The following is a 13,266-nucleotide window of genomic DNA, read 5'->3' on the forward strand; positions in this document are numbered from 1 at the left end:
GGTACTCACCAAGCTGTTCAGTGCAGGCTACACTTAGGACCATGACATCATCAATGGCAACATACTCTCCAGAGCTGTCCAGTGTGTCTACTGTTAGCTCAAAGGAAAAGATGTTGTCATAGTCTGAAGTGACTTCCAAGGTTCCCTGTGTCCAGAATCTATTTGTGGGATCCTAAAGACCAAACAACAACAAACAAGAGACCCGCGGGTCTAGCGCTCACCATAGTATCGCAAGTTCACCTTTCACGCAGTCACTAATCTAAATTATTCACAGCTCTACCAAAATTTGACGAGGCATTCTCAAGTGGAAGATGAAAATGTACAATAAGGGCCCAATTTTTTCAAGATTCCTTAATTTGGGGGAATTGGGGCCCCCTAGGGCCCTCTGGGTGGGGCATGGTGCCCAGTTTGATAAATTGAGATCCTGACCACCTAGGGATGCTACCTGCCAAGTTTGACAAAAATCCATCATGAGGTTTTCAGGAAGAAGATGAAAATGTACAATTCAGGCCCCCATTTGGACCCTTCCAACCACCCCCCTCCCCCTACCCCCAAGAGGGGCACCCCTGGATCTCCTATGAACAAACTTGAAACTACAGTCATTAATGTACTCACTCATAGTATTATCTCAGCTCTATAACTTCTGATTCTAGAGAAGATTTTTAAAGATTCCTTCATTTGGGGGGTTTGGGCCCCCTGGGGGCCCCCTGGGCGGGGCATGGTGCCCATTTTAACAAATTGAGATCCTAACCCCCTAGGAATGCTACCTGCCAAGTTTGGTGAAAAAGGGTCATGGGGTTCTCAAGAAGAAGATAAAAATGTACAATTTAGGCCCCATTAGGACCCCTCCTCACCCCCACCCCCCCCCCCCCCCCCCCTGGGTCCCAAGGGGGGCACCCCTGATTCTGCCATGAACAAACTTGAAACTACAGTCATCAATGTGCTAACTTCTAGTATTAACCTAGCTCTATCACTTCTGGTTCTAGAGAAGAAGGTTTTTGCGGATTCCTTAATTTTGGGGGGTTTGGGCCCCCTGGGGGCCCCCTGGGTGGGTCATGGTGCCCATTTTAATAAATGGAGTTCCTAACCCCCTAGGGATGCTACCTGCCAAGTTTGGTGAAAATGGGTCATGGAGTTCTCAAGAAGAAGATGAAAATGTACAATTTAGGCCCCATTAGAACCCTTCCCCACCCCCCTCCCCTGGGTCCCAAGGGGGGTACCCCTGATTCTGCCATGAACAAACTTGAAACTACAGTCATCAATGTACTAACTCATAGTATTAACTTCGCTCTATCACTTCTGGTTCTAGAGAAGAAGATTTTTACAGATTCCTTAATTTTGGGGGGTTTGGGCCCCCCTGGGGGCCCCCTGGGTGGGGCATGGTGCCCATTTTAACAAATTGAGTTCCTAACCCCCTAGGGATGCTACCTGCCAAGTTTGATGAAAATCGGTCATGGGGTTTTCAAGAAGAAGATGAAAATGTAAAAAGTTTACGCACGACGCACGACGGACGACGGACGACGGACGACGGACGACGGACGACGGACGACGCACGACGCACGACGCACGACGCACGACGGACGCCGGACGAAGGGCGATCGCAATAGCTCACTTGAGCCTTTGGCTCAGGTGAGCTAAAAAATGAAAAACAAAAACATAAGACCCATAACTGATTGATGAATTGCCCTACATTACCATAAAAAACACTGATTATTCCAAGTTTTAGCAGTAGCCATGATTAGAAATCATGGTCATACATACTGGGTGTAGGACTCAAACCAGCAAGGCATCATATTCACTAGACTACCAAGCATTCAGTGCAACAGCCAGTGACAGCTCTGATCCCTTCAATGGCAACAAGTACAGCATATTTATTAGAATTAATGATTCTTCTGTAGAGTTGTTTCTACTGCCGAGTGATTGACAAACTGCCCTTCACTGATGGAAATAAACACAGATTATACAGAGTTTTAATAGTAGCATGATAATAAATCATGGGCAAACATACTTAATTGTTGAAAAAAAAATGACTTGTAGGTGGAAAACCATGAACTACATTCTTTGTTATCAATAACGCTAGGATACATATACATACACTGTAAATGGCACGAAAGTTTACGAATGGGAGAAACAAGTTCTGGCAAGTGTATACATCTTGTTAAAATCCTGAAAGAAAATTCATTCTAATTATAAGCAAATCAGAGGGAGTGGGTGTAAGGACAAACACTGGGTAGAAAATTCATAATGTAATATTTCCAGTATCCTTTGGGAAAGTAGACATCATTCTCAGAGGGCTTTAAAACTCACAAAGGTAGAAAACTTGTAAAGATAAGGTGAAGGTTGCCCAACAACTTTACCAAATTCAATTGATAATCTTACACTTCACAAAAAACTTGCAGGTTAGAGTGCAAAGTTATCTAACTGTGCATAAAAGTTTGCAAGGTGCTCTGTAATGAGGATATACACACAGCAGAAATATCAAATGGGTTCTGCATTTGCTTTTCCTTTAGCATATGTTGAATGAATAAACTGGGCACGCGCATTTTTCCCTGAAATGTTCCGATTTCTTCATCATAGCTAATTTCACAAGTTTTCGGAATAATGAGGACAAAGGGTGTAAAACTTCATAAGTGCTTATGTCACATTTTTTGTAATGAGAATGGTCCTAAAAAGGAAACTTACAGTGTATTTCTTGTAGTGGCCAGTGGGTATCAGACTTCCATCTTCACTATACAGCGCCTCCACAGTGAAAGTTCCAAATGTGTCTACAAAGAAGTATGAAAGGAGTCAGATCGTTTGGGGGAGGGGAGTTTCCCTACTCATGTACACATGGAATTCAGCAAATGGAGAAAAATTGATGGCTACTCAGAGAAAGTTTGAAGAGAACTGAATCGACCATTCAAATAACAGGAAGTTATGAATCTTCACAATTTTATCGACAACATTATTTCATCCAGCATTTTTGCTACAGCACATATCATTTCTGTCACAATGTGTTGCCAACTAGAGAAAGGTTTCTTAGTATTCTCCTAGTAAAACAGACCATTATACATTTTTAATTATATGTATACTTAAATATCTATCATCAGCAAAGGGTTTATGAAAGGGTTTTTTTGATATATCATTCTACTTTATGAAGCACTCACAATGAATAGTCAAACTGAAAATGAAAGGATAATGCAATAAGCTACAAAAATGAATTCTTACTGGGTCAAAGGGTCACACCAGGAAAGGTAGGACTAAATGGGAACCACTCACCACTGATCATGTACCAGAACCTTGCACAAGAAGTGCCACCAAATGGCCTGGTGTACGACGGCGACAGCAATCGACCACTGTCTCCAAGCGAGATTCTGTTGTTTGGGCTGATCATCATGTAGAACCCTGGAGAGAATGGTAATGGAGGGAAATCGTCATCATGTACACAAGTGTATCTACACCAGGTGTAAACCTGCAAAGAATTTGAACTCTACCCCATCTGGTGTAACATCATCTATTTTATTGCACGGAATATAGAAAGGCAAACTAACAAAAAAAGACATTTCATGTTTTATCTACTTCATGGTTTTCTTGATTTAAAATTATTCAATTCACATTGAATACCTTCTACTTTATCACATACACATATATGTAATTACAATGTACACATTCATATTTGATGCCATGAAGTGCACCATTCACACTGCATATGGCAAATTCTGCTACACCAGAAGTGTAATAATTTGTACAGATTTGTCCCCCTCCCCCACCTCCCCATGTGTCCTTTATATGGCACACATAACCTCTGCTACACGAGAGGTGTAATCATACACAGATTGGTTGCCCCAAAGTGTGCAAATCATACTGCCTACATACACACACACACATGTGTACATGTACCTTCTGCTACATCAGAGGTGTATAAACCATACACAGATGTGTTGCACCAAAGAGTGCAAGTCACAATGCCCACTGTACATACCTTCTGCCACACCAGAGGTGTAATCATACACAGATCCGTTGCTTCAAAGTGTGCCATTTACAATGCAGACATACCTTCTGCTGCACCAGAGGTGTAATAATACACAGATCTGTTGCCTAAAAATGTGCCATTTATACTACAGACATACCTTCTACTGCACCAGAGGTGTAATCATACACAGATCTGTTGTCCCAAAGTGTGCCATTTACACTGCAGACATACCTTCTACTGCACCAGAGGTATAATTATACACAGATCTGTCGCCCCAAAATGTGCCATTTACACTGCAGACATACCGTCTGCTGCACCAGAGGTATAATTATACACAGATCTGTTGCCTCAAAATGTGCCACTTACATTTGTACACTGCAGACATACCTTCTGCTGCACCAGAGGTGTAATCATACACAGATCTGTTGCCCTAAAGTGTGCCATTTACACTGCCAACATACCTTCTGCTGCACCAGAGGTGTGGTCGTACAGAGGTCTGTTGCCAAATGATCCAAAGGCTCTATCACGTTTCCAGTCCAACTCATCAGTATCATCATTCTGGTAGCCACAGCTGTCATCGGCAGTGAAGTCACAGAAGACTGCAAAAAGAAGGAGTTAACATTACACTGTGAAGACCACCCTGTCCTTGTGATTTAGAGATGGAGGAGTTGTTTTGGCTCTGTGGTTATGACAGAGGACACTCAACCTTAGGGTCCTCAGTTCAAGTCCAGAGGGAACAAAAAGTACTTCCAATTGGCAAGCCACATTTGTGTCATTACATATCATTAGGAGGGGACCTAATGCTCCTCATCCTGCAGTTGCATAAAACACAGCATATAAACTTATGCCAAAAGGGAATTTTCTTTAAATAATCACTTTAAGAAGACAGTGTGCAGTTTAACCCACCTTGAGGTGGGCAGTAGCCATCGAGCACAAAGATGTCGTCCAGGGCGATATCGCCTTGGTTACCAGCCGTAGCCGTGGCTTCAAAGTAGACCTTGGGGTGGTCATCGGTGGCCGTGAAGGACACAAGACCAATGGTCCAGCTGTAGTCCTGGGTTCCAGACATGGACCATATCACAGCACCATCTGAAAAGATAAAGGTCTTAATTATCATTATCTGACCCAGTATAAATGTTTCACTCTAATCATCACATATCATGAAGTAATAATAATAATAATAATAATAATAATAATAATAATAACAATAATAATAATAATAATAATAATAATAATAATAACAATAATAATACATATAATTTCTATACTGCCATTCTCCACTGATTAAATGCTCAAGGCACTTTACATCAAAGCAAAAAGACTGAAAATACATACATCATAATAGAAGCTGAAAAAGAAGAAATTATTTCAGATAATGTTGATATCTACAAACCTCAAATATTCTTTGAGAAATTCTTTCTCAAAGACTCCACATAGCAATTTATGCATGAACTTTCCATTCACACGGCAACAAAAAGATGCAAAGCCAACTTAGAAAGAGCACAATCTACCCTATGAAAAGTTTCTATCACCAATACATATGTTTTTGGCAGATATATGCAATCAATCTTCACCCAAACACTGCAGTTCTTCACAAGCTTTGTGTATCTGCCCTGCATGCAATACTTATTATCATTGGTAGTCTACAGGCTCATACTACCAAACGGTGATTTGATTACCTGGTGTACCGTCCGTATCCCCGTATCCAACCGTCAGATCGCCAACGTGAGCACCGTACATGTGATACCAGAAGGCAAGACATTTGTGTTCCCCTTCAGTGATGTCATCACTGTAAAGCCTCGCCCGCTGGTTCTCCCCAGCTGAGCTGGCATCGATGACGACGTAGTAACCTGTCGGCAGTTCAGAGTGGTGTGTTTGTTAACCCTTTATGCGCCAGGGACTTTAGGACAGTGTGTATAATGCTACAGGGCTTAGTGTGTCAATCAGCACTCCAAGCATGCAAAGATTTAACTTCTTTTTATGCCAAAGTCCTGTCAAAATCTAGCTGTGTTTTTCTGCAAAAATCCTGCGTGGACTGCACATTCCACATGCCTGCTACAGGCCAAATCTATTCCAATTTAACCCATGGAGGACGGGCTGATTTTGCTACAACATGCATTTCCCACAGACACTTGCCTGAGTATACAATACTTGGGACTAGTCTTCAACGGTTAAGCTAAACATATTTTCCAACTGCAAAGCTTGCTTTAACGTCACAATGCCTGGTAGAAACACTCATACCATTATTATTTGGACCCTATAAAATGACATGATTCTAGACATAAAGTAACCTGGCTTGTACTGATTGAAGGCCATTATCTGTAAGAACAGAAGGTTAAGCACCATTAAACAACTAATATGATTTAAATACTTTTGTATGCATTCTCTTAAATTTTGTTCATGAAAAAGGTTCCAGAAATTAATAAATGAAATAAAAATGAAACTAGAAATGTCGCTATGGCGACTGGTATGCCTCCGCCATAATGCATGATTCTCCTAATAGGTCTATAGTACATGTGGACAATGTGTGATTACATTTTCACAAAATTGGCAAAATATTAAAAGTACATGTTTGTCACAAATGTATCGAATGTTTACCTTCCTTGACCTATGTTTAATTGGATGAATAGGAGAGCATGTACTTTAACTTCGACTTTGACCCTTTCATAAGTTTACGCACTTGAGTAATTTTCAAGGTATGGAGAAAAAGTGCAATTTCTGTATTGAACAGTAAATTGTTATCATTTTCATCTGGTCTTTGATTCATAAGAGAATCACTATCAGGCAGAACATACATAAATATGTACTAAGTTTAAAGATTACTTGAGCCACTTCCAAGATATGGAGAAAGTAGTAAGTTCAGCACTTTCACTTGATCTTTGACCTTTTGATCTTTGACCTTCTTGGCAAAAAAAAAATCCCAGAGAATCTCTAGTGGGTAATATACATGCATACATTAAGTTTAAAAAAAAATAATCCTGCTGGCATTGCATAAATATAAGGGAAATAGTAAAATTTCAAAGTATTGCCCTTGACCTTTGACCCCTGACCTTTGACCCCATGAACCCCCAATTCCCTACCTAACTACTGCCAGTCAGTATATGCATGTATACTTTGTTCCATAAAGATACTTTGAACAATTTCCAAGATACAGAGAAAAAAGTGAAATTTTAACATTTTACGTGACCTTTTGACCTTTGACCTTTTGACCTCATGACCCCAAACTTTCACCAAAGAATCTTAATTGGGTAATACATGTATACACTAAGTTTCAAGAAAATATCTTCAGGCAATGCATAGATATGGGGGAAATAGTGCAATTTTAAGCATTTGACCTTGACCTTTTGCCCTTTGACCTTGAGCATGTGCACCCAAAAGTTGATAGGCACAACTTCACCCCCTAATACACATACATGCCAAATTTCATTAGGATACCTCAAAAGGTTTTGATAGTTACCCTGTCCACAAAATTCATTACGGACGGACGGAAGGACGGACGGACGGAAGGACGGACGGACGGAAGGACGGACGGACGGAAGGACGGACGGACGGACGGACGGACGGACGGACAACCCGAAAACATAATGCCTCCGGCACCACTTCGTGGCGGAGGCATAAAAATACCATTGATAGTCTGGGTGGTGTGGTCAGCGGGGGGTCCAGTTCCAACGGATGGAGTGCTACCACTCTGGAGCTGCCAGTCAAAGTCATCATTGGTCCCCTGGGTCCAGGAGCACAGGGTCTGATCCTCAAAGGTACAATCCCAGGGGGAGAACTGGTATGGAGTCGGGGTGGGGGCTGGGGTGGTGGGAGGAGCTGTAAAGGGTGAAGGATTGTGAAGTACTTTATAGTTAAAATTTACTACTGTAGTATCCTTCTCACTTCATTGCAAAGAAAAACATGTTTTTCACCTACTTTATTTTAGTAATTAGTTGCATATCATTTTGTTAATTCTTTTAAATAGCTCATAGAACAAGAGTTCAACTCACAGATAAAGCTATCCTGTGATAACATGACAAACAAATGACAGTGTAAAACTGTACTATTTCTTCGCTCCTTGAAAATAAATTTTTGGGATTTTTTTCTTTAAAAAAAAGTTTTAACAAAATGATCTGGTTAACCTTCTTGTTACCATTTGTAAAGCACTGCCACAATGGAAGCCACATGACACTGAATCCGGCCTGGGCCACGGAATGGGTTCAGTAGCCACTACCGCATCGAATCAATCCCCAAGCAATCACATAAAAATATTCTAGTGACTATTCTGGCTACCACTGTACGGTGCATGATTGGTGTGAACAGTTGCATAAGAATGGCAGTATTTTTTTTTCCACTGTCTTTCTGCAAAGTTATACCAGAACAGGGCCCGTTCAATGAGCCTGACTGTACTTGTTGATGTGCCAGCACCTACACTGTCTACTCTCTTTGAATAATCATTTATGCACCATAGTTCATTGTCTCTGTTATCAGAATTAGTTTTGGTCAACATTTACCATTTCACAGCTTTTAATTTGTTTATGTGTAAGAGCACACATCTCCGAATCACATGAACATGGTATGGGTTCATGGGCTCGAGCCAAACGAAGCCTGACATGTTTGCCCTTCAGCAAGGCACTTTGTCCACATTGCTGCTCTCTACCCAGGAATATGTATGGGTACCCGGTAGGATGAGAATGATTATGTTGGCTGATCAGCATGTGCCTGCCTGTAAGATGATAACTGGCAGGAATGCTCCCCAGGGAGTGGAGAGTGAACATTGAAATACATGTAATTTAAGCCTATCCAGTGACTGGGGTGATAATAGTACATCTATGTATGTACCTTGAGCACTCTACAGAGTGGATTTGGTGCAATATAAGTCATATATGTGACCGTGCATCACAAAACGAACAAAAAGTTGCACCCCTTTATTTTACGTGAGGACTCACAAAAGGTGAAACCGGTAAACCAAGTCAATTTCGGGTTTTTCACATTTTCTGAAAGAGCTACTCTTCTCCTACATTGTTCTTGAGTTTGGAATCATACAATGAATGGAAAAATGGGTTTTCAGCAGTTTTTCTACAACCCTTTTTTGATAGATTAGTGTGGTCAGGTATGTCTTAGAGGCCCATTTTTATTTCTTGAAAATCATTTGAGCACTCTACACTTTCAACTCTTAATAACTTTTGACAGGATAATTATACTGCTTTGAAAGTTGGCATTAGTCATGGACAGAATGAGTTAATTGAGCATGCTAAATTTCAGCTTGATCTGATAATCCCTTCATTCTTGTTGCTACGTACATAATGTGTACGGTGGTTTACATTCTGCTTCTTGTCCTATTCATCGCACAGGTATCACAAGTTGGTAAAAATTAAGCGCTTGAATAGACCCTGTACTTCAGAGCCTCTTTTCTCAGTTCACACGTTTCCAGAGTGTGTGCTTTCTTTCCAATATTTAGATAGGTTATGAGAGTCCGTTTGAGTTGAGATATACGTCATTTTAAAGCTTAGAGTTTGCTCTTTCAGAATCTGCCCTTAACTAAAAATCCATGTCTGGCGAATCTTTGTTGGTTTTGTGGTGCAGGGTCACATATATACTATTTTTATTATTATCACCATTATTTACACTCATTTATCAGCATCACTCAGGTCTTGCTAAAATCCAAACTAGATGTGAACACATCATACAGTTCATCTTGAGATTGCCTTGCCCAAGATCAGTGTGGGAAGCAGTCTCGTATAAATAAAGAACATTTGCTCAAGTACAGACAAGCAATACTTCACAGTATGGATCATCTTTATCTGAATTTCATGCACATCTATTGGTCTTTTTCCTATAATAGCCTACTTCTTGGGAAAAATAATCCTCTCATCAAGGGTTGATAAAAAGCAGCTTATACATGTATGAGGGTCTTAATCCTCTCTGCACAGAAACATAGCATGAACATATCTGTTGCATATCTGCAAAGGAGAAAGTGGACTATTGCACCTCATAGCTTCAAGACTCACCCACATAGTCACATGCATTCTCTCGGTACTCGATGTCATCGATTGCGATGTCGCCAGCGTAGTTCAAGCCATCGACGCCCTCAAAGGTAAACTTGTGGTAGCTGCCTGCTGTGGTGTCTACCTCAGCCAACAGCCAGGCATTACCCTGCTCCCCAGCCTTGCTCCAAATCTCTATCGCCTCAGTCTCAGGGTAGATTGTCTGGTATACTCTGAGGGTTCCCGTATCTACATGACAGACACAGAAAATCTTGACTTCCATGCAGTTCACTTTCATTTCTAGTTGAACTCCCTGAATCCTATCTGTGTCAGAGACTTTGGATGGTGTATACCATGCTACAGGGTTTTCTGTGCCATTCAAAGGTTAACAAGACTTACAAAGTGAACAAATTTTAATTCATACAAACAACCAATGCATTCAAATGATAATTCAAACACATTTAAAGAATGAAAAACAAAAAGTTAAAAAATAGATAAATAAATAAATAAGTAGATAAATAAATAAATAAATAAATAAAGATTCTGAGACTCACAAGGGGGAAGAGTTGGAAAGAGGCAGGAAAGAATAGGAAGGAGGCAAAAAAGAATAGGAAGAAGGCGAGAAAGAGTAAGAAGGAGGCGAGGAGAGTAGGAAGAAGGCGGGAAAGAGTAAGAAGGAGGCGGGGAGAGTATGAAGAAGGCGGGAACGAGTAAGAAGGAGGCGGGGGGAGTATGAAGAAGGTGGGGAGAGTAGGACGGAGGTGGGCAAGAGTACAAGACAGAAAGTTCCCTTCACGGTCATACCTTGGCCATACATGTGATACCAGAATGTGAAGCATCCATCCAGCCGGGCATCAACATAGGTGGAATCAAAGAGTGCTGTGTATCCGTCGCCAGCTGATGAAGCCTCAATGTAGATGTAGTGACCTGTAGAATGGATGAACCACACCCTGTGAGAGTCCTTCATCCTCCTCATTTTCTTGTCTTTTTCCCTAATGAGACTGTGAGCTATTTGATCATGAATCACTGCCAAGTTCTAGTGGTGATTAATGAACTGCTGTTATGTTTGCTTGGCGAGGTAGAACAATAGATATACTGTAAAGCGAGGAATTTTCGCGTGCATTTTAATTTCGCGAATTTCGCGAGTGCCAAAATTCGTGAAATTAAAATGCACGTGAAAGCTTTTGTCTACACTACATGCATTGAATGCCAGTAGCAATTCACGAAAATTTCATGCCACGAAAAAGGCTGTCGGCTCCAATGCGCGAAAATTTCATGCCGCGAATATATCATGTTTTACAGTAGTGGAATTGTAACACAAAGAGTTGACTTCTGTAAACTGAGCATACAATGATTACCGATGATGTGAGCTCAGAAGAAAAAGGAAGTATTGACTGTGCAATTTTGGGTAGCTGCATTGTCATCGATTAGTGATAAACAAAGTCTACCTCAGGTGCAGTTCATTGTTTCTCATTCTCCACAAATTAACCCGTTGAGGACGAGTCCCGAGTATACTCGGGCAGGTGTCTATGGCAAATGCGTGTTGTAGCAAAATCAAACCGTCCTCAACGGGTTAAAGGACATTCAAGGGATCATGGTGGTCTGTAAAATCATTCATACTTAGTGACAGCCCTCTCCTATAGCCACATTGAACAGTTTCAAAATGGTCTCACACTCAGAATGAACAAACTTGCATTATCAAAGAAATCCAATCCAGGCCATTTTCATACCCACAAACAGAGAGAGTTCCAGGTCATCTAACAATCAGTAGTATAGATGAATCACCACACTGTATCACCATTGACTTCCTATGGACTGAGGCACATTGCCACACCTTAGTGGGCTTGCTTACTTTACAACTATTGGGTAGGTCAAGTTTGAATTGCTTACTGAAAGCTGCTCAAAAGCTTGGCATGTTCAGCTATAAACAGCCTGGACACATAATGGGTTAACTGGCATGCAAAATTGATCTGAGTGGTAACTGGTTACCTCGACAACAACAATGATTCCAGCCGATTCTTACAAAAACATGCCTGCATTGAGATTCGGGCTACGGGATTACTAATCCCATTGAGGACAAGCTGATAATTGCGACAACACACATTTCCTATTGACACCTGCCCGAGTACACACACGACTAGTCTTCAATGGGTTAAGGTATTATAGATCGCTCCATCTTACCATTCACGTTTTTCAGGGTGTGGTCATTGGTGGGCCCCGTTGATCCACTGGGTGTAGACCCACTGTAGAGGACCCAGTCCATGTTGTCTCCACTAAACACATTACCCCAGTCACATCGCTCCTCCTCAAAAGTGCACCAGACTGTCCCAAGGGGTGAGGATTATTAAGGTAGAGGTATAAATACCGGTAGAGAAATTTAACTATTCTTTAAGACACACCCAAATATCCAGACATCGGATATGAGCATGCACAACAAATATATGTGATTTGTCACCCTGCAAGTCCTTGACATAGTCATGCAAACATTGATTCCCTCCTACAGTGGACCGGCTTACTCACGAGGGGTCAGAAGGCAAGTTTTTCTTCCAATTGCAGTGTTCCTGCCAAGGCGGTTCCTGACTGGCAGCTGAGCACTCTATACTGTATACGCCATATATTTGGCAAGACTAATTTTTTTGCAAATCTGGACTTTCTGACCATTTTACTAGTGGTTAAATACACAATCATGGAGTACAGCACTAAATAGAGAAATGCATGCTTGCACGTCACATTCGTGTCAGAATCAGAGTCAACATTTTCGTGTGTCTTTATATTGGGGAATAGCACCTGACTCGACTGTGAAAATAAAAGCCTCGCAAAATATTTGGTATATACAGTATGTATTTTACAGCTTTTTTAGTCTTGAAGCTTTGCATGGATACAAAAGCTGGCTACCTGATATCAAGCACAACTTTTGAGAAAATTGCACTAGAAATTCAGATGCAGTCAACCTACTGGAGAAAAGAGATATCTACACAACAGGTGTACAAAGAAAAGAATACAATATCAACTTCCCTAATAAAGACACAAAGGTTTCAAACTTTACGACATTCTCAGACTAACAAAGTCTCATATGAGATAATTAAGATGACAAATGTTTGATTCCTGAGTAGATATTGAGTTCTCCTTTTCAACCCAATCATCACATGCTGCATCTTTTTAAACTTTGAAGTCAGTGATTTTTTTTTTTTGAAGGGTAACATGGTGACCTATTGCAGTGCACATCTCTCTGTTGTAGTAAAGTTCATCAAGTATAGTTTGACTGTCTATGACACCATGTTGGGCCACACGTTTTGAGCTACGCATTGCGACAAAATCTTCACACATAGGGCACATTTCTGTATACTG

At 41.0% G+C, this 13,266-nt stretch overlaps 1 protein-coding gene across 1 annotated transcript in view; it reads right to left on the minus strand.

The window, feature by feature from the left end:
- Nucleotides 1–13,266, minus strand: part of LOC139737716 (MAM and LDL-receptor class A domain-containing protein 1-like) — a 36,239-nt gene that overhangs the window by 11,617 nt on the left and 11,356 nt on the right. The window contains exons 11-20 of the mRNA XM_071648390.1: nucleotides 12,100–12,240; nucleotides 10,723–10,845; nucleotides 9,943–10,167; nucleotides 7,577–7,768; nucleotides 5,632–5,802; nucleotides 4,859–5,041; nucleotides 4,414–4,551; nucleotides 3,259–3,384; nucleotides 2,683–2,765; nucleotides 10–172 (exon numbers count right to left, since the gene is read on the minus strand). Of these exons, the coding sequence (XP_071504491.1) occupies nucleotides 10–172; nucleotides 2,683–2,765; nucleotides 3,259–3,384; nucleotides 4,414–4,551; nucleotides 4,859–5,041; nucleotides 5,632–5,802; nucleotides 7,577–7,768; nucleotides 9,943–10,167; nucleotides 10,723–10,845; nucleotides 12,100–12,240 (1,545 nt within the window). The remainder of the gene's footprint in view (nucleotides 1–9; nucleotides 173–2,682; nucleotides 2,766–3,258; nucleotides 3,385–4,413; nucleotides 4,552–4,858; nucleotides 5,042–5,631; nucleotides 5,803–7,576; nucleotides 7,769–9,942; nucleotides 10,168–10,722; nucleotides 10,846–12,099; nucleotides 12,241–13,266) is intronic.

Source organism: Diadema antillarum, unplaced genomic scaffold, assembly GCF_040938485.1.
Source record: "Diadema antillarum isolate AM-2024a unplaced genomic scaffold, OU_Dant_1.0 seq00000701_RagTag, whole genome shotgun sequence".
NCBI lineage: Eukaryota > Metazoa > Echinodermata > Echinoidea > Diadematoida > Diadematidae > Diadema > Diadema antillarum.